Below are 21,815 nucleotides of genomic sequence, written 5' to 3' on the forward strand. Positions count from 1 at the left end.
GTCTTTCTAGAATAAACAATTCATAAATTAAGCTAGTTCCATGAAACATGAATTTTCTCTACACTCTTAAAGAGTCTGCTGGATTTTGAAGAATTTACCAAAGCTATTGGCCATTAATGCAAATGATTGCTGCATTAATGTAAAATATACCAGGCCATATATGCTACGTTCTGGGTGATTGCACAGCATCAGAGCCATCTGTTGATGAACTTATCTGTGCCGTATCTGCACATGCTCCTCAAGGTAAATTCATGTTCTCCAAATACTTCCGAACCAAACTTTTATAAAGAAAAATACAGAATCCAAAAGATTTTCTTGTTACAATATATTAAAAGTAAGAGAACATTTACCACTAGAGGACGAGCCTGAGTCACTGCCACAGCTTCCAGAACTACTTGATCTACCAGCATTCTCTCCCTTCTGATCTTCCAAATGACCAGGTGATGATTCACCCACGTATCTCTCATTGTCATCTGTAGTTGACTAAACTGAGTTGGTTCTTTCATATTGATAATATCACAAGCAATTTTTCTATTCTTCTTGTTCTCAATTATCTTTTGGCGGTATTTATGTAGTTGAGTCCTTTACGTTCATAATAGCATCCAAAAATATGATGAAATTATCAAAAGAAATGCTCAAACTACCAAGAAAGCATTTGAATATTAACTAGAAACAGAAATATAGAAGTTAACCAAATATTACAAAATTGTCAATACGGTTATTCTGGTCTAGTAACAAGCAAACATACATGACACCATATTCTCACACATAGCCTTTCAGCAGTTACAGTGAACTAGAAACATCAACATATTGAACACTGCTTCAACAGAAGATATTACAGCACAAGCAATAACAAGCACAGACGCTGTTAGGCATCTACCAGACAGAGCTAGTACATTGACTTGTATAGCTATTGTTTGCTTCAGTGATGATCTAGGAAAATGGAATGAATCATGTTGTATAATGCATATCATAAGGATATCTTGCAAATGTCCTCATATTCGACAGCGCTAATAACCTTCCCATCATAGAGGCCTTTCTCAACCTGCACTTTTGCACAGAATTTCTGTGTGTCCACTGAGAGCAACCTGGCATTTGACCCCAGATAAGCCCCATTTACAATCCGAACCAGCCCACCAATCTGAGGGATCACAGTCTCAAGTTCGTCTTGGTCGACCCTGAGAACATGCTTGCTCTCGAACATCTCAATCTCCCCAACATATTTATCGATCACTTTCTTCACCACCCCTTTCTGCTTGTAGTACCCCTTCTCTGCCAATGACTTGCTCATCACCTTGACCACAATCCCAGGGCACAGCCAGTAGTCCTTTCTATTGCTCCTCTCCTTGGCCTTCTCCTCCTCCTTCATCAGCTCGTCCAATGCTGACCTCCTTGCCTCTGCTGCCTTCACATCCTTTCCCTTTTTGTTGGCCTCCTCATCCTTCTCCTTGTCCTTCTCCTTCTCTCTGATACCCGAGTCATCCTCTTCGTCAAAACAAATTTCACCTTCGGCTTATCCTCAAAAGGATTAACCTTGGGCCCTGGCACAGCCTTCTGAAGTGCAATCGCAATCTTCCCTGTTGCCTTGTTTGCCTCTTTCGAGCCATCCTCCCGCTCCTCCCCATCATCATCCGAACCTGAATACTCTTCTTCACTGCCGGACTCAGACTCACCCTCGGCAACATCACCTTCACTGGGTTTAGCTAAGGACTTCTGCGCACGCTCAATCTGGCGGGCAATCATGCACTCCTGGCGCTCGTCCTCAGCCATGTCTGACTTGATCTTCTTGCGCTTGAGGCGGTCCTTGACGGCCTGCTCCGAGTCACGGTCGATGTAGGTCATGAACCATCCCTTGGGCGTGTCCTCCACCTTGCAGTATCCCTCGCGCCCCAGGAACTTGACGAACTCGGTGAGCGTGGCCCACCGCGTGGAGTTCATGTGCACATGGTGCCGGTCTGCGATATACTCGTTGTAGACGACGGTGGCGGCGACGCGGGAGTGGCGGTGCGCGCGGCGGATGAGGGAGAGGAAGGACTCGAGGAACTCCTCAGAGAAGCCCCCGACGACGCGGTCGGGCGCCATGCCGAACACCTGCATCTGCCGCTGGTGCGACTCCGACATGCAGTGGCACTTGAACCCGTTCTCGTCGCGGCACTGCTTCTGGCACATCTGGCAGTACCACCGCAGCTTCTGCAGCCCCTTCGCCTTGATCCGGTTCGCGATCGCCTTCGGCGTCAGGAACTCGTGCTTCCCCATCGCACCGCCGCCCCTGCCGCACGCGAGGCGACCAGGTGTGGGCTGTTTATGATGGAAAGTGGCGGCCGGAGAAGAGGGAGGCGCCGGTGAGGTTGGGGAGGCGTGTGTGAACGGATTGGGGATCGATTGGACTAGAAACGCGGCGCGCCTTCCCTTCCGATTGGGCCAGTGGCAATAAGAATAGAGACGAGGTTTTGATTGCTGGGTACACTGGTGATTGCCATTCCATATATCAAGGTTTGATAGAAGGATAGAAGCATTATCTTCTACAGTGAAATATTACTCTGTTGAGGAGCCTTATTGATCAAAATCTTTTGATTGATATACACAGTGAACATATAATATGGTATGCTTTAGTACAATTTTTTTTGCTATAGCTTTAAATTTATGCTTTTCTATAATTAATTCATAGCTGTAGTTTCTATGGTCTAATTATGGTTAAATTTTTATGATTGACTAATTATTGTATGTCTGAACTGTAGTAAGAATTTCATACTCATTGGATCATGTATAGCTTAGTTATAGATTTATAAATATTTTTTTTATAAATCTATAACTAAGCTATACATGATTCAATGGGTATGAAATTTTTATTACAGTGCAAGCATATAATAATTAGTCCACCATAAAAATTTCACCATAATTGGACTATAGAACTACAGCTATGAATTAATTACAGAAAAGCATAAATCTAAAGCTATAGCAAAAAAATTGTACTAAAGCATACCATATTATATGTTCACTGTGTAGATCTACTCATGTGGAGTCCAACAAAATTGGATTTTCATTTTATGATTTTTCTATGATTTACTGTGATTTTTCAAAGATTCAACTGAAATAAATAAAAAAGAAAAAGACAAAACCGCCTTTGAAAACCGCTTATAACCGGTCAGGGAGATAAAACGAACAGTTTTAAAAGTTTAGGGAGGTGGTTTACCAGGTTTTAGAGTTCAGGAAAGAAAAATAGGCTTTCATAAAAGTTAAGGGATGTAATGTGGACTTTTTCTGCAAGATTATTTTGCCTGAAATGGCTGGGTATTTTTGGGCCAGCCTGCAAAATGCTATGGTCTAGAGGCTTTGTTTATAGACGTTGGGATTTCATGGGCTTCTCGGGCGAGCAAAACCTAGCCCCCGCCGCTCAAAGATGAGGGGACTGGTTCTATACTGGGCCCGACGAGTGATAAGATGTCAACTGTAATTTCTCCACAGTTTATAGAATGGGGTGGATTCATATACGGGTGGAGGCAAGAGAGAGACTGATACAGAAAATATTTTTTTATTCCATATATAACCTGGTTCTATGCATAGGAGCTGCTCCTATAACAACATTTATTGCAGAGGTTCAGCATGGAACCTCCCATTGTGGAGGCCTCACAGGAATGCAGCGGTCAGAGAGGAATGGGTGGGGAAGATGCGGTGCTCGGAGGATAAAAAAAACAAGTGAGGAGAAAAATAAGGTCTAAACGCAAGAATTTTACAATAATCACGTAGAAATTATACATGAATCAGTTTGTTTTTTAGAAAAACATGAGAAACGGACAAAAAAAACCCGCAATCCAAAGGAGGCTTAAAAGAGTCTTATTGAACGACAAATAGACCCCAAAGGGGACTTAAAACTAAAAAGAGAGTTTTATTGAACAACAGATGGACCCTACATTTCAGATGAGATATCCCTCTTAGAGCGGAAGTCTTTTAAAACAAAAAAAAAAGTGGACTTTCCAATAACTAATTTTTAGGGTTAGGATTTTCTACTACCGCTAGAGATGCTCTTGTTGCTCCTAAAAAGTGTGCAAGGGGACAAATACAAATTTCCAGTGTTCAGTGGTAGTACATATTACAGATGTTTTCAAGCAGAACCGGGGTTCTATGTAGTACTCCCCCTGTTCCAAATTATAAGTCGCTTTGACTTTTTTTGGTACATCTATTTTGCTATGCACCTAGATATAATAATATGTCTAGATACCTAGCAAAATGAATGAACCAAAAAAGTCAAAATGACTTATAATTTGGAACAGAGGGAATAGCATATAAACAAAAGAATGGCCAAAACATGGATGTATTTAGCATAATATAAGAATGGCAATTGGGTCACAGGACATATGCGTATGAAAAGGTCCCTATAATTAGATGAATATTATCACTGGACTCAGCAACCATTGGTCACCACAGTAACTAAGACCTTATCTGCTAGTGAAGAATTATGTTAGCAGTTTAGCACTAATATACAAGGGCAAGAAGGACCCCAGCTGTACAAAAACTGAAACGGGTAGGACTACCAAAACACCTTGCTGAAAGCTCTTCTAACAATAAGAGCAATGCTAAAAGATTGGAGAGTCCAATGTGACATTATAATCTGAGCAGGATACATCTTATCTTAGAGATAAAACAAAAATCAAGGGGGCACTTATATATGATTTATGGAGCATCAACAACTTTGGAGGCTGAAAGGTACTGTTTAAAACAAACTGGGTCGAGTCAAAGACCAAAAAAATAAAAAATAAAAAAGAGGTTGCGATAGGGCGATAGGCATCATGGCCGCACACGAGCATTTGGTACTCACTGTACAGCCAATAACACTGCTTGTTCACATCACAGATACAGAGCTGAACACAACATTTGGTACTCAATAAGCCTGCACCAGAACGAAGAGTTGATATGTGTCCTACCAATCCACTGTTGATTCTGTTCCAAGTAATACAGGGCCCTAGTTTAAAAAAAAAGGTAATCCAGCATCCTAATGGTACCAGTTCACGGCTTCCGGCCTACAATATCTGGTTTCCCTGTTACCAAAAAAAAATATCTGGTTCCCCACTTGACGGCAGAAAACTTTCCAAGCATCCACTGATAGGTCTAACACGCTTTGATGATTCCTTATCTTTTCACTCCATCAGACAAAACCTGGAATGGTCAAGTTTAAAGACTTTATTCACTGCTACCAAACAAGAAATATAATAATAATACTAAAGTTAGCTTTTGGTAACGTCCTGCTATTTGTCGTTTTAAATATGGGGCTATGGGCAGAGTGCATTTTAGAGAGAGTTTCAACAAAACCATTAGCAAGGTTAGAGACCGGAATATCTCATTGGCTTAGGGGATCTGAATGACATTGACAGGAAATCATTATGGATCATGTGCCCATAGTTGAGGTACAGAAGGGCTTTTCCTTCAAGAGTTCAAGATTTTCCCACTCGATTTGTTTCTACAGATAATCCAGTGTTCACAAGAATTATCTAAGAAACAAGTGATTTGAATCCAGTAATGGGTGCTATCAGTCTACCATATGCACAAAGTTTAACTATTCGAGGCAACAGCCAACAGAATATAGAAGATAATCATGTTCGTCTATCTCAAAGACAAAAGACAACACGTGTCACTCAAAAAGGATATGAATGGCAGGTATGGCTAATGAGATATTCCGTAGTTTTTCAGGGTTAAGAAGACTAATTTAAATATGGTAAATAATTAGTAGAGTGCCTACCCAGTCTCTCGTGTACATCAAGTGGCACTTAGCCATTCAAACTTGCATTCTCTTTCTCCATCTCAACAATACAAGCTAGTCTATCATGGACCTGTCAAGGACATGTTGCTGGTTTAGGTTCATAGCAAAACATTCATCATAAAAAACTAGACAGTCTCTCACCTCTGAAAGTTTTTGTGCAGCTTCTTGTTTGAACTTCTCGTCATACCTAAAACAATATAAACATTAACCTCCTATAGATGTGAATGCCTCAAGACTTATGCGTGCTAATCAGAAATTACCATTCACGGGGTATACCAGCTTCATCACGAGCCGGATAGTTGAATGGACCCTTCAGTACAACGTCGTACTCCTTTATCAAGTCTATGATGTTGAAGTGAACATTCCATTAGCCAGCATGATCTTTTATAAGCATATATCGCAGTCTACACAATTAGGAGATGGGCAAACCTTTAAAAGTATCACCCGGTTCATGACCCATCATTTGGCATACTTTGAGAAACCAATACAAACCTACAGAAACATGTGCAAGCTCTTCCTCTGCTACTCGTGCCACAATGTCTGCAGATCGATGGTCCCCAAAACCAAATAACCTTTGCACTAATCTTGGTCCAGCATCAAGGCCTCTGGCTTCCTATCAAGGTTCTAATAATCAACATATTGGTCAATTATAACAATGTAAACTTCTTTCAGCAAGCATTCTCACCTAAAACATGGAACCTACACCTACTAGGTGAAGACTGAAGACTATTAAGTTCAACTACAAAAATTAAAGCATATACACAGGACAAGCATCACACAGAAGGAAGTGGCAGTGATGTTGGCACCTGGACCAAAGGAATCACTGCCAATCGTGCAGAAACGTCACTTGAGGACTTTGCACACTCCCTCCACAGAAGATTGTGAACAGGCATATCACCATAACTGTCCAGAAAGTACGATGATCACTGTGAGTATTATCAGTAGATAGTTGATTCCTTCGTCTGACCAAGTGACAGATGAATACATGATAGTACAAACATTCATACAATGGAATCGAAGAAGCAAGTAGCTGGTGCTGCATCTTTTGCGCCACTAACCTGAACCCGAGCTCCGCGAGCCGCTGCGAGTACCACCGAAAATGTCGGCTCTCGTCATCGGCCACACGCGCGAAATCCGCGAAGAACCCGTCCCCTAGCGTATCCCTGAGCGGCGCGAACCGCACGACGGTGTCCCACGCGAGGTCGATGGCGTTGAGCTCGACGTGTGCCAGGTTGTGCAGCATGTACGCGTTGAGTGGCACTCCCATCTCCTTGTGCGTGGTAATCTCCTTCTGCGTCACCTGCACAGGAGAGCAGCAACGCCCAGTCATCCACCACCTCCTGCTCGACGAAACGCCTCAACCAAGAGGTGAAGAGGAGGATCGGAGGAGGTGCACGAGCAGCGCGAGAGGGTTTACCACGAGGGGCTTATCGGGCCTAGCGGGGTGGTCGGGCGCCGTCGCCTGGCCGACGGGGAGCCCGGCGGCCCACCGGGTGAAGGCAGCGTGGGTGAGCCGCGCCTTGGCGAGGGGATCGGCGGTGGACAGCACGAGCGCCCCCATCTCCGCCAGCGACGAGCCCGCGCCGGCGTCAGCCGCCGACTCATCGACGTCGGAGGCGCAGGGACCGTTCGGGCCCCACGTGCGGAGGTCGCTGGGCGGCGCCCGGCGCCAAGCGTGGAGGCCTGGCCATGGAAGCGGCGAAGCGGCGGCGGAGGAGGTTGCCGCGGCCGATAGCAGACGGCGGGGTGAGGGACCGCGTGGCAGTGGGAGCAACGGTAGGCGGCGGAGCGGGTGCATTTGGCTGGAGCCGGGATAACGCGATGCGTTCGCGTTCGCGTCCACCGAAGGGTGGAAGAGGCCACGGAACAAACGAAGCACATTGGCCTGCTTGGGGGAATTTCACGAGAAATATGACACATTGACACTCCGACCCTCTTGGACGTGAGAGTTTCATCATGGAAAAAATAGGAGTTCCTACTTGGGATGCTTTCTTTATAGCAAGAAGCCAATAGATCACTGTTCAGACCCCGTTTAGTTTCCAAAAATTTTTACCTCCTACATTAAAAGAGCATGTTTAAACATATGTATAGAGTATTAAATATAGATAAAAAAAAACTAATTGCACAGTTCTCGACAAAATTACGAGACGAATCTTTTAAACCTAATTAGTCCATAAAAAACCGTAAGTGCTACAGTAACCCACATGTGCTAATGACCGATTAATTAGTATCATTAGATTCGTCTCACGGTTTCCTGATGGATTCTGTAATTTATTTTTTATTAGTATCCAAAAACCTCTCCCAACACCTTCGATGTGACACCCAAAAATTTTCACCTCCCCACCTAAACACACCCTCAAACTATCAGATGCTTCTCCTTCACCATAGCGACAGCAAGGTGCACTACTGTACTCTCAGCTGCTAGGGTACTGACTTGACTCCTAATACCGATCACAAACTACAGAGATCAGATGGACTCCAGTTGAAAAGTTGGAACACATGAGCAGCTCAATTAGAAGAGGCAGGGCAACAAGAGAGGAAGATCAATGGCAATGCAAACCTTTTTTTAAAAAAAAGCTAATGCTGATGCAAACACCAACAGAAATTACATGACTATAGCAATTGTACAATCTTACAACAGGGCGAGGCCTCCAGGTTCCTGGTCTTCACCCCACCGCTTGTTTCACTGCCCCAGTTTTCAGGTTTCCTCCTATCCAATTCCAATGTTGAGGTAACTTCCAGCTCGACGACTAGGTAAACATGGCACTCTACAGTAAGTACACAACTGCAGATAGTTGTACAGGTGAATTGGTGCATTTGCTATCTCGGGCATCCACTTTGTGCACAAAACGACAAACAGCATGGCACTGGTTAGAGTTCCTACATGACCAAAATTTACAACAATCTCTCGCCCGACAATTTCATGCTAGAATCCTTTGTTGAACTAAGTTGTTATGGCCTTTCCAGTGCCCCATCAACATCTGCATAGAAGGAAGTTTTACATGTCAGATTCGTCATTCATGAATCATGATTGTGTGATCATGAAACTAGTTATAATTTAATCAGTTTATTCCATACCAAGATTTGCTAAAAACTTGCTTTAAGAGCAACAAACTTTTATGTAAAATTAGTAGTGAAACAACCTTCCTGGGCAATAAAAAATACCTAAAATAATAACTATAAATGACAAAAAAAAGGAGCAAGTAAGGCATAAGCGCCTAGCAATAACACTAGTAAATAGAAGAAATTCCAGTCACTTAAACTTAGTGCAGCTTGTGGTAATGTATCAAATCAAGCAATCTATGCTACATTTGGCTTCAGATCTGCACCCCATTATGTATAACAAACTAGTCAACGACTAAAATTACTTAACTTATTCTAATTCACCAAGGCTCTGGAGGACCTGGTCTAAGCCTCCAGGGTAGGGGGGCAGGATAAGACAATCAAGCACCTCAGTAAGTTTAAGAAAAGGTTAAGAAAATAAAGAGGAGAAAGTCAGCTATATGTTTACAACTTAACCTTTATGATAATTTGACTAGTGTGGGATTTGAACACGACAAATTTTCAGGAAAAGTTATATTTTCAAATGATCCACGAAACAAGTGCAGAAAACAATTATCTGAACTGGAGAACTTCCTTCAATGGGCAAAAATATTAGTAAATAGCAGTTCTCCATGGGCTAGGCGGCTAGCCCAGCATGACTACATATAAATAGATGATGAAAGGGTAGTATCAGATACACAAGAGTATTTGCCCTGTTCGCTTGGCTGATAAGCCATGGCTGAAAGTACTGTTGGCTGATTTGTTGTGAGAGAAAAATATTATTCGTTGGCTGAAAGTGTACGGCTTATAAGCCAAGCGAACAGGGCGTATCAATACACATGTGCACAAACTCAATCTCACCCCTCAAATTCAATCTGAATGGATACAAATCTCTTCATCCCTCTTGGGCTGTCTTAAGTCCAATTAGATATGGTCCACTTAAAAAGTGAACAAGGTGGATAAGAGGGGTGAGATTAAGTTTGCGCACATGTGCGCCGACCGCTGATACACTATCGCGCACCTGATACTTCCTTGATGATGAAAATGGGAAATGATACCAAGCAAACCTACTTGAAATCCACAAAAGGAAGTAGCTGGTATAAACTTTAATTAACTACAACAAGACTACCTCCCTCTCAGTTTGCGCACATGTGCGCCGACCGCCGATACACTATCGCGCACCTGATACTTCCTCGATGATGAAAATGGGAAATGATACCAAGCAAACCTACTTGAAATCCACAAAAGGAAGTAGCTGGTATAAACTTTAATTAACCACGATAAGACTACCTCCCTCTCAATTTTCCAAATATAGTTAGAATTTGAATTTGAATAACAAACAACCAGCTCAGCGTACGCCAAAAAACAGCAGCTATACAATTGATCACTCTGTTGCTTGAATTCTGAGGGATAGTAGCACCAATCAATGATACGTTTATTCCTAATACTAATTTGGTGCTATACCTAAATCTAGAGCCAGATAGATGCAGAGATATCAATACCAAAAACCTGGCTAGCAAGAAGAAAAGGCAAAGAGCAAATCAGTTTGGATCGTAAGTCTAGTAAATGTCAGCTCAACACAAAGTGGGCAGCTAGAGCCTAGAGTACTCAGTACTCACTAAAAAACAAAGACAAAGATGCGCCAAAAAAAAATCATACACAAGGTGCTAATATAGTTTCAAAGAACAATGGTATCACTTGGCATCTGGTCAAATTTATATGCCTGGTTCAAAATAGAAGCTTCTAGGTGTAATTAAATTTAAGAAGTATGAATTATAAAAGACGAGCAGTATCAGAGCATGTACAGAAGTTCATCATTTTGAACATTTTCAGTTTCGAACAGTTAGGTTCATAACATTAGACTAATCAAATATATTACGAATTAACAGGACAACATTAAACTAGCATATATCTACAGACAATGTGTCACTTCAAATATGAGCATGTGACACTAAATATGCAAGAAAATGAGCAGTTGACACCCAATATCCACTGTTTTGGACTATATATGCAAGGAAAAACATAAATAACTGTGCTATGCCATTCATGTGAACACTTGGACAACCATTTATAATTTATCTAGGGAATATCTCTAATCCTTATCCTAAAAAATGTTTCTGTAACCAACAAATATACTTTCTAATGAGTTTGGAAAACTACTGTGTCATTTTAAGATTGCAGTAGTAAAAGCCTTATCACATTAAATCATGCGAACAGAGACTCTAGTCAAACCATAGTTACTTTATTCAGTAGATCAAAGTCACAGATTATAGCAATTATAAGCACTCCTTGATTTTACTTACAAGCCAACAACAGAGGCTATTCTTTCATGTGCCCTAGTCAGAACAACCAAGCAAGTCACCACCAAGACTACACATTTATTTCTTACCCATGTTCTGTGCAAAGAACTAGAGGACGAAGCCAATGAGTTACATTTTCGCTAGTGTATATATAAACTTATACAAAGGCATAAGGTATCACATTGGTCTTCCGAATTCCAATTTTTTGAAAAAGCTTATGCAGCTAGAAAAAGGGATAAAATATTAAGATTCATGGGTGAGCAAAATACAATACGTGAGCCAGAAGATGAATTTGGCTTGCTCATGTGAGCTTAACAACCAGAAACATTAGCATCCTCTGTAAGTCAGACAATAAAGTTACACCCAAAAGCTTTCTAGAAAAAGCAAGGAACTAATTAAGCTAGTTCCATAAAGGACATGATTTTTTTTCTCTGCGCACTTGGTAGTTATAGTGGTTTGCAAATCCAAAAAAAGATTATCTGATTTTGAAGAATTTACCAAAGTTATTGGACATTAAATGCAAATGGTTGCTGCGTTAATGCAGAATATACCTGGCCTGTAGATGCTACGTTCTGGGTGATTGTGCAGCATCAGAACCATCTGCTGATGAACTATCTGAGTCCGTATCTGCAAATGTTTCTTAAGGTAAATTCATGTGTTCTCCAAATACTTCCAAACCAAACGATTATAAAAGAAAAATACAGAATCCAAAAGTTTTCTTGTTACAATATCTTAAAATAATAGAACATTTACCACTAGAGGATGACCCCGAGTCACTGCTAGAGCTTCCAGAACTACTTGATCTACCAGTATTCTCTCCCTTCTGATCTTCCAAATGACCAGGTGATGATTCACCCACAAATCTCTCATTGTCATCTGTAGTAGAGTAAAGTTAGTTGGTTTTTCACAGTGATAATGGATTGTAATAAAAAGCGAATGTTGCATTATAAGAATGACTATAATGAGACATTTGTTCTTTTCTTAAACAGAAAATGACGAATATAGCAATCATAACAATGGTCTAAAGACACACTACTGGCCCACCTGCTGCATTGTGCTTAGGTGGCTCAACATCAACTGCTTCTGGTTCTGGAATCTGTAACCGAAAGACAACAGTAAGAACCGCACGTGCTATATTCCATAAAATTTAGTGATGGCACTGAATACTATCAACCATAGTCATACCGGCTCTTGTACTGCAGGAATTTGATCCTGATCTGCCTCGTCCTGCCTCACATGTTCTACCTTCTCCAGCTCCTGATCAGGATCAGCTTCATCTGGCCTTACCGCAGAAAGCTCAAGCTCAGCCTTCCGCTTATTCTTAGTTATACTCTTCCGATAGTTTGTCACAAATCTATCAAGCTCCCATAATGTTTCAACATCAAAGCTATCAATATCAACCTCAATCTCATCATCATGCTGGCTGAGTGACAAGTTCCTCTTCTTTATGATCTGAACAACATTGTCTAGCTTCTCCGGAGGCAAATCCTGGAGGTTATTGCTAAGCCGCTGCTTCTCCCAGAATGTCATATCCCTCTTATTGGGCTCCCTTGCCTTGGGCTTCTTTAAAACTGGGGGTCTGCCAGTGTGTGTCTTCGGGGTAGCCTCCATCCCTGCAGCATGAACTGTCGAATCCGACCTCTCTAATGCCCTAGAATTATCTATCTCCTTTGGCTTCCTGGGTGCTGCTGAGGATGGTGTCGGAGGCTGTGGGGATAGCTGAGCTACTTCAGCCTCAATCTCTGGCCACTTCTCCTCAAACATGTTCAGCAGCTGCTCGGCCATGAAGTGCACATCCTGCCCCTTGGGGTTGTACGTCATGGCATTCTGGAACGTCAGACGCACATCACCTGCGAATTCCCGTGGTGACTTGTACTGTCCGGCCCCTAGCTTTGACTTGACTGTGCCGAGGTCCATGGGCTTGGTGATGATTGTATGGTAGTCGTGCAGGCCAAGAGCGCTCGCATCTACCGGCTTGTTGAACACCCAGCTGTGCTTGTGCTTCATCAGCCTCTGGAGCAGCGCGGAGCAGGTCTTGAACACGGGCGCGTAGAGCTTGCGCCGCGCCTCCGCCGAGAGGTGCGGGTGCGGGTGCGGGTGCGGGTGCGGGTGCGGGTGCGGTGCACCCCCGCCCTTCTTAGACTTGTGCTTGGACGCCGGCGGGTGCGGCGGGAGCGGCGTGGAGGGGTCGGTGGCGGAGAGCGCCGAGGAGGGGGCGGGAGCCGAGAGGGAGTTCAGGCGCTTGGCGGCGGCGCGCACCTGGGAGAGCTCGGCGGAGAGGCGGCGGCGCAGCTCCCGGCGGGAGGCGGTCGTGGAGGGCAGCGAGAAGGTGACGGTGGGGAGGAGCGGGCCGTTGTGGGCGTCGAAGGAGGGGACGCTGGGAGCCTTGGAGCTAGCGTGAGATTTGCGCGAGTAGGGTTTGCCGGACGGCGAGGGCGGCCCGGCCATTCTGGGCGGGTCAACGGCTGCGGCGGATCGAGGACGGCGGCGGATCGGAGGCGGGGATTTGGGGATTTGGGGCGGAGGAGGCGGAACAGGGAGGGTTCGGTGTGGTGGTGGGTGGTGGGGGCAAGGCAGGCAGCTGCTAGTACCTTGCTCTGTTCTGCCCCCCTCTTTTGTTCCTCTCCTTTCCATTGCTGGTAAAAAATTATTTTGATCCTGGTTCCTTTTATTTGAACCTAGTATAACATTATACCCTCCCGGATTCAGAATACAAGTCGAAAAGGACATCTTCAATAGGGTCTATACATTGAAGCTTTGGCTAGGAATTTCTTCTATGGACTATATATGACATTTCAGGAAATAAATAGATATTTTAAGTGAATCCGGTTGCATCTGTTGTACCACATTGCCAATATATGTAATAACTTTTTCTAATGTTAGTAGTCAAAAAAAAGTTTAGCTTTCATGAATCCTAAAATAATACATATTTTGGGCCCGATGATGTATAAGAACAAAGACTTTGTTCTAGGTTATATATACTCTTTTTTGTTTTAAGTTGTAAGTCATTCTGGTTTTAGTTTTTATTGTGTATCTAGACGTAATGTATAGCTAGCTATGTGGCAAAAACTCTACATAGAAAAGTCAGAACAACTTACGATTTAGGAAGAAGAGATAACATTTTTGGCGAGCGTGTACAACCGATTGAAAACATCATAGACGAAAAACACTCTTGTTAATCATGACATGGTTGCGAGAATCAATTACTTACGATAAAAGTTAGGTACTAATTGAATAGGTTTACGCCAAATGTTACACCATTTTCACTCAAAAAAAAACCTAACACATTTAAAGAAAATGCTATCGATACAATAACGCATCACTCAACATGTGTGCCGGCATGCCACCACACCCATGTGTCTATCACTAACGCGCACATGGTGGCAACGCACACGTGATCTTTTTGACTCTTCCAAGCCCTAATAATGCTATAATAACGAAAGAGCTTCGCGACAAAATATCGAAACTAGTGTTCAATACCTCTAAGAGTTTCTTAACATGTATCCAAATGATATAAAATAGTATATAAGAGAAAATAGTGCTATATAAGCTTCCGTTCATTGGACACTGGATTAGAAGTGTCTAAATCTAGATGTAATGTTTGGAAATTCTATTGTTGTTTCACCGACATTTTATCCGCTCTGTTTTTTTTTTTTGGAAAACATATGCACCTCATCTTCTATCTCTTTCAAAAATAGCCCCTCACACGTATAAAACTTCCACACATTTCAAACCAAACCAAAATGTGGTCAAGGGAACTGAATAAATCACTGCTGGGGTGGCTACATGTGAATCTAGAACAACTGTTATCTTTTTGAAAAAGATTTTCTTTTCATTGTTTCTTAAAAGAATAAGGCCTCGTTCATTTTGGCTGGAATGGCTCGGAACGTAGCCCGTTCTAGGTGGATCAGCCGGACTCGGAATAAATCTTAGCCTAGTCAATAATAGCCGTTCGGTTAATTTAGGGCTGAATTGTATCCGGCCCATTCCTGGCGTTTTCCCTGTCTCATTTCACACGATTAATTCCCGGCCTTCTACCCTCGGGAAGAAAAACAACTCTATTTTTAGGGGTGTTTGGATCCGGTTACTAAAATTTAGGAGGGGTCATGTGAGGGTGTCGCATGAGGTGGTCGGATATAATAAAAAATTTATTAAGCCTAATTAATCCGTCATTAGCACATGCATACTGTAGCACTACATTGTCAAATCATGGACTAATTAGGCTTAAAAGATTCATCTCGTAAATTAGTCGTAAGCTGTGTAATTAGTAGTCTATATTTAATACTCTATGCATGTGTCTAAATATCTGATGGGACAGCGAATAAAATTTAGGAGAAGAAACCAAACAACCGTTTGTGAACCACTATGATCCAAAACCAGAGTTGGATTAGATAACGACGTGCCTGCTGGAGGCTAGTCAAATTTGTAAATTCGTCATGAAGACTTGGCGAGCTCACCCAAGATTCCCGTCTGATCCGGATCACGGACGGCCAGTCGGCCACCAAACCTGCCCCCAGAGCCCAGATGACGAGGTAGCCCAGCCGCCACTGCAGTACTCCACTGCCAGTCCCCTCCCAGAGCCTCTCCAATAAAACTGCATCAGAAGTGAAGCGCCCCGTGCTCACTGCTCGCAGTCCTGCTCTCGGATCTGGCGGCGGAGGTCGTCGGCCCAGTACTCCAGTCACAGTCAGCGAGCGAACGAGCCCTCGCGGTCGCGGCAGATTCCCCGATCCGAGCAAAGCAACCCGACATGAGGACGCGGCTGGTGCTCTTCGGCGACTCCATCACCGAGCAGTCCTTCGCGTCCGGCGGATGGGGCGCCGCGCTCACCGACCGCTTCGCCCGCCAGGTACGTGCCGTGCGCGCTCCTCCATGGGCCCTGGCGGCGCCGGACACACGTGATGGTTGAGCGTGGGCGTGGCCTTCATCTGGCGAATTCCTGATCTGGCTGCGTCTGGGCTTTTTGGTCAGGCGGACGTCGTGCTGCGCGGGCTCAGCGGCTACAACACGCGGTGGGCGCTCAAGGTGCTGCCGCGTGCCATGGCGGGCGCGGGCGCGGGCGCGGACCCGGCGGCCGTGACCGTCTTCTTCGGCGCCAACGACGCCTCGCTGCCCGACCAGGTGCAGGCGCACCAGCACGTGCCGCTCCAGGAGTACCAGAGCAACCTCCGCGCCATCTGCGCCTACTTCAAGGTTATGGTTATATATAAATTGTGGCCTACACTTCATGCGATTCTCGGATTCGGATATTCTGTATTGGATTCCTCTCTTATCTATCTGTCGTTTGGTTTTTCGATCGACAGGAGCGATGGCCCTCCACTGCTATCATACTCATCACTCCCCCACCGATCTATGAACCAGCGCGAATCCGGTAACAAATAGATCCACTCTAAAGATATATACTACTACAAATCAAATCAATCCACCGCTATCATACTTTGGGGGTGTTTGATTCTTTAGTCGCTCCTAAAATTCATATGACATCGAATGTTTAGATACTAATAAAGAGCATTAAATATAGATTAATTACAAAAACAATTACATAGATGGAGGCTAATTTGCGAGACTATTTTTAAGCCTAATTAATCTGTCATTAGCATACGTTACTGTAGCAACACGATGTCAAATCGTGGACTAATTAGGCTTAAAAGATTCGTCTCGCAAATTAGTCGCAAGTTATGTAATTAGTTTCGTAATTAATCTATATTTAATACTCCATGCATGTGTCTAAATATTCGATGTGACAGGAATTTCAGTAGAGCGAATAAAGGCCCTGTTTGGGTGATCTTAGCTTTCTAAGGGGAATCTGGTGGCCGATCATAGCACAATCAAGTCATTGGTTGGGTGCCTTGCACATGCTGGCCCCCATCTTGTTTTCCTTTTGCTGTAACGCATACTATATGCCATGCCTGCTTTGCGGTCATGGCATGCAAGTAGTATGATACTAATTTCTACTATCTGCAGTTTGCCAGTTAGAAAGTGAATTGCATCCATGCACACTGCTGCTTTCAGTAAAGTCAGGAAAGTCGTCAGCATTTAGATCCATACTGACACTGCTGCATAACTTTATGAAGAGAATCTATCAGCAACTGCTGATAATTTTATGAGACCAGGGGATGCCTTTATGATGATCACCATATTGCCATTTTAGTTGCTATGAACATATGACATTCATGTTTTTTTTTTGAATTTATATGACATTCATGTTACTTCTCATAACACTATATGTCACTATGTCATAGCCCTGTCTGTATATGCTAATATCGATGCACATATATTGAGGGGAGGAAAAAATGGGAAATACTGAATTACATAAGCGGCAAGCCCATAGTAGCAGTTTGATTCAGTAAAGTTTAAACAAAGTGGCCGAGAACATTGTACATATTGAGAGAGTCAACATGCTTATTTTGGACCTCCAAGCAAGAGTGTTTTTTGCAAGCTTTTTATAGCCGCACATATATTTTTCCCTAGAGTCCATGAGATAGGATTCCCTGAATGCTACATATTTTCCGTTCAATTTATGTGCGTTCTAGAATGCTGGAACCTATTGACTTTTTCAAGCATCGAGTGCAAATTGCACTTTTCACTAAAGTATTTATCTCTGTTTCTGGACATGTCCAGCGATCTGATTACCTTGCCTGGCCTAATCACTTCTTCAATCATCCACTGCAAATTGCACTTTTCACTAAAGTTGTTTTTTGCTCAAGAAAAAAAAAACTAAAGTAGTTTTCAAGCCAGCCACACTGATTGTCCTTGGCCCCTTATGCAGAGACATGTATGGAGATGACGACCCTTCACGCCAACCAGAAAGAAGCAATGAGGCTGCTGGCGCTTATGCACAGGCATGCATAGCTGTTGCCATAGAATTGAATCATCCAGTTATAGACATCTGGACGAAGATGCAGGAATTTCCAGATTGGCAAACTGATGCATTGAGGTAAGCATATATTTCGATTACCTCTGTGATCAATGCAAGATCCAGATGCACTAAATGAGCAGTAGTTATTTTTGTACCCTTACATTGTGTTATCAGCTGCCTACCTCGCTGGTTCTGGAATAGTCAATCAGGTAATGTTTAGTTGCACATAAAAGCTTGTCAATAATGGGTACCTGGGTAGGTTGTTACCTAGAAACTATGTGACTCCCATAAGTTGAGTGAAGATGTCGTATTTTCATGTGTACATCCGAGACAATAAGAAAAAGGATAGATAGAAGGTCGTTGAACGTGATTCTCTGTTGTGCAGATTATTTGTCCCACTGCTAGAGTTCAAGCACAACGACTTGATAAGATCAGTAGGCTTTGTTCTTGTAACACTGTTTGGAAGGTTGTAGAAGGAAACTTTCAGAATGTAATACAGTTGTTTTTCCTTCAGATTGATGTTATGTACACGGTAGCATGTGGACGATCACTGGCCAGTAGCCCAGTACATTACTACTTGTAGAGCTTTCTCCATCGTAGGCTTCATGCACTGGTGTTTTTGTATTTGTAACGAATGCTGTGTTTCTAATATTTTTCCCTGCAAAATTACTGTGGTTCTAAATTGGTAACGAATGCATTATAACAGTCCTGATTAGTGTAAGCCTGGGATAACATTTTGATGCCACGATGCAGCGACGGGCTCCACTTCTCGCCGGCAGGAAACAAGATCCTGTTCGACGAGGTGGTGAAGACGCTGGCGAGCATCGGTTTCAGCCAGGAGAGGCTCCCGTCCGACCTCCCCCTGTTCCACGAGATCGACCCCAAGGACCCCATGAAAGCCTTCGGAGCTTGAAGACGACGCCACTGCGCACGATTGGATCGGCGATGTTTTGCTCGATCGTGTCAAGTGACGTGCTCCACTCGGTGTGTGGTGCTGCGTGCGTGTGCGACTTTTCCTTGTGGAGATAGATGCTTTTTTTTGTTCTCCTTGTTTCTTTTCTTCTTACTAGGTAGCGTGCTCGGACGATGCTATGGGATAGCTAAACTTTTACACTAAAAACATACGGATCACACGATACGATAACAATATGTGTAATACAATTATTTATGATTGTAACCTCCAAACGCATGGAGCTGAAAAAATCCCTGTTTTATCTGTCCAGCACGACCCTCTAGTCCTAACAATATCTCCATATCATAGTTGGTCTCCTCACCAGGTGGCTCATCCATATCATTACTTTGTCCCGTGGGGACATGTTCTTCTATGGTTTTTTACACACAGTAAATGGAGATAACATAAAGTCATCAACCTAGATCCCAGTGGCTAGCGAACCACAGGCAGCGAATCAAATCCAGAGTATATGTTCTGGCTTTACTTTCAAAACTATAATGTGCAAAGAATCAACTACAACAATATGCAGTACTATAGGTAGGTTTAAAACTCCATCAAATTAAAAACAACAAAAGTGAAATGCCTAAGTTCTAATCAGCACTGTAATCGCATTGTTAAAATTCATTAAGATTCATGTCTTATATATTGTATAACCAAATATTTTTGTCACAGTAAAATATATAAGATTCTACAATTATACCGTTATAGCATAACATTGAGCAAAAGATAATTTTATCTCTAATTTAAAGAATAAATATTGCTCTTTCAACCAAACTATCCAAAATACATCAAAAAAAAAATTGATCAACCTGTAAATTTTGTAAGCATCAACCAGTGACAGATGCAAAAGGATCATGTCTTGAACATTGATGGATATTACAATAATTTACATACCACTATTTTGTAATAAAAATAGTTCTGATTCCCTCCACTGCCGGCATGTGCTAAAATCACCCGGCATGTGCTTACATGGTCAACAAAGCAGTAAAGCACCTTAGCCCAATACGAGTTATCCTGTAGGCTTTCATATGCAATTTTGACAGTATCCAGCTTTGCCTGTTTAAAAGGAGTCGGTTTTAGGCTGCAGTAGATGAACAAAAAGGAAATTTACCACAATTTTGACAATGGTCAGACTAATGATGACAAGGAGTTGGACCCAAAACCAACATCACATCGAGGATGAAAAATGAGTGTATTATCTCAAGATATAATTCCAGAGGTAGTAAATCATTTCATATTTGGCAGATTATCAGATTACAAGCAGATAAAAAGTAACACCACAGATAGTGACTCGACAAAGTATTTATATCGAAGTCTAAGGGGAGGCACCAAGGCAAGTCAAAATGCATATAAACCAAAATATTTGTATTCAAATCAACTTCATGTATCCGAGCTCCTTTTTCAGTAACTCAAGCTACGTAGCTACCAAGTAGCAACACTTTTTGAGTGGATCTGATCCTTGGTCATCAGGACGAGGAATGCAGTGTTCAGAACTAGATTGTTTCTCTATAAAGAATTATAAAGAGGGATTCCTTGAAGGATATATAATAATAAAAGAGCATGGCGTATTTGATTCTTTTCCTACTGCTTGGGCTAACGGTGTTTAATGTTTCAGTCTTTCGGACTGCATTGTAATATCACGAGAACTATATTTTTTATCTTTTTCCTCGCAAAAAGGATCTGTATTTCTGCTAAAAAAACAAAAAGACCCTGCATAGAAGGTACATGTGAAAAAGAAATCATTGGGTATTGTTCTTCCAACATTTTTTAGAGTATTATATTTTCCAGCGTATGGGGAACAGTGAAAAAAGAAGGGGGCCAAAAAGAAGGGGGCCAAATTTACTTTAGTTGACTTGAACATGATTTGCGCAGGGCAATTGAGGAAGGTGAGTGAGGCCATTAGAGCCCATGAGCATGGCCGAGAGCCGGGTTCACCCTCTGCTTCACGAGCCCCTGCACAAACGTGAAGTACCAGCTGAGCTGCAGGCACACGGTGAAACAATTCAGAAACGCATAGCAGCAAGTGATCACTTGCGCTTCTTGCAGGTGGTACGGATGGAGGCATGCATGCATTGTAGTGCAGTAACAAGGTCACATGAACTGAAGCCTGTTGTACACGTACTCTTGAAGCAAGACAAAGAGCAGGAATTAGCTGGCCACCTAAGATGGTAATGTAACTGGGAGAATAATTGTGAGCTGAAAAAGTTTCACTGTCAAGAAAATTTGTGCAGGCAGTGAAATTAAAGCATGGGGAAATTCTTCCGGGCAACGCTTGCGACAGTTTTAGAAAACCACGCTTATAAGTTAATAAAAACAATTCCTACTGAAATAGTTAAATCAGCTTGTAAGTTAGCTTAAGCAAAATTTATTGGTGTAAGGCAAATATGATATTGCGTCCAGGAATCAAGTAAATATTCTAACATGTGGATTAAAACAAAGATTGTCACTCTGGTACATGGCTTAGAAATAATCAAATATATCAAAGGAAACCTTACTACGAAAATAATTTACTAAAAGAGACCTAAGATCATGTAGAAGCTAGGAAGTTACCAAAAGGCTTGCAGCTAAATAATTCCCTAGTATATTTACCCGTGCTAACGTTACGGGCCACATTAAGTCCAAAGTTAATTCTATCAAATTTAAAGTACTTAGCTAATTGTGTTTTGTCAAAGTTATTTTCATAGCACTGGCACAAGACGCATTGATTTATCTATGCAGTCCCTACAAACTAGTGCAAACACTCCATGACTGTCCTTGTCTTCCGACTAATTCATGCAAAATCAACAAAGACATATGGTCAGGCACGCACATTTTGCACATAATGTTACTTACAATTTCACAAATAGCTTACAGGACCTAGCTTCTAATGTCTAATGTAAACCAGCTAGGCCTAGGAGCACATAAAGA

The 21,815-nt window shown here is 42.6% G+C and overlaps 3 protein-coding genes and 1 pseudogene across 3 annotated transcripts; 1 reads left to right on the top strand and 3 right to left on the bottom strand.

The window, feature by feature from the left end:
- Window positions 1-687: 687 nt before the first annotated feature.
- LOC136451387 (KIN17-like protein) lies at window positions 688-2,315 on the bottom strand (annotated as a pseudogene).
- Window positions 2,316-4,852: 2,537 nt separating this feature from the next.
- LOC136451388 (uncharacterized) lies at window positions 4,853-7,688 on the bottom strand. The gene is made up of 8 exons (XM_066452092.1): window positions 7,173-7,688; window positions 6,814-7,055; window positions 6,562-6,658; window positions 6,185-6,368; window positions 6,016-6,097; window positions 5,897-5,942; window positions 5,735-5,825; window positions 4,853-5,154 (listed from the first exon to the last, which is right to left on the bottom strand). The coding sequence occupies exons 1-7, from the start codon at window positions 7,551-7,553 to the stop codon at window positions 5,763-5,765; spliced, it is 1,095 nt and encodes a 364-aa protein (XP_066308189.1). The 5' UTR covers window positions 7,554-7,688; the 3' UTR covers window positions 4,853-5,154; window positions 5,735-5,762.
- Window positions 7,689-8,139: 451 nt separating this feature from the next.
- LOC136451389 (transcription factor GTE4-like) lies at window positions 8,140-13,664 on the bottom strand. The gene is made up of 5 exons (XM_066452093.1): window positions 12,283-13,664; window positions 12,142-12,193; window positions 11,851-11,973; window positions 11,649-11,724; window positions 8,140-8,736 (listed from the first exon to the last, which is right to left on the bottom strand). Exons 1-4 carry the CDS (start codon window positions 13,543-13,545, stop codon window positions 11,663-11,665), a joined length of 1,500 nt encoding a protein of 499 aa, XP_066308190.1. The 5' UTR covers window positions 13,546-13,664; the 3' UTR covers window positions 8,140-8,736; window positions 11,649-11,662.
- A 1,920-nt stretch (window positions 13,665-15,584) lies between these two features.
- LOC136451390 (GDSL esterase/lipase At5g45920-like) lies at window positions 15,585-19,182 on the top strand. The gene is made up of 5 exons (XM_066452095.1): window positions 15,585-15,946; window positions 16,069-16,290; window positions 16,401-16,468; window positions 17,867-18,034; window positions 18,710-19,182. Exons 1-5 carry the CDS (start codon window positions 15,848-15,850, stop codon window positions 18,867-18,869), a joined length of 717 nt encoding a protein of 238 aa, XP_066308192.1. The 5' UTR covers window positions 15,585-15,847; the 3' UTR covers window positions 18,870-19,182.
- The last annotated feature ends 2,633 nt before the right edge of the window (window positions 19,183-21,815 follow it).

This window comes from Miscanthus floridulus, chromosome 5, assembly GCF_019320115.1.
Source record: "Miscanthus floridulus cultivar M001 chromosome 5, ASM1932011v1, whole genome shotgun sequence".
Taxonomy (NCBI): domain Eukaryota; kingdom Viridiplantae; phylum Streptophyta; class Magnoliopsida; order Poales; family Poaceae; genus Miscanthus; species Miscanthus floridulus.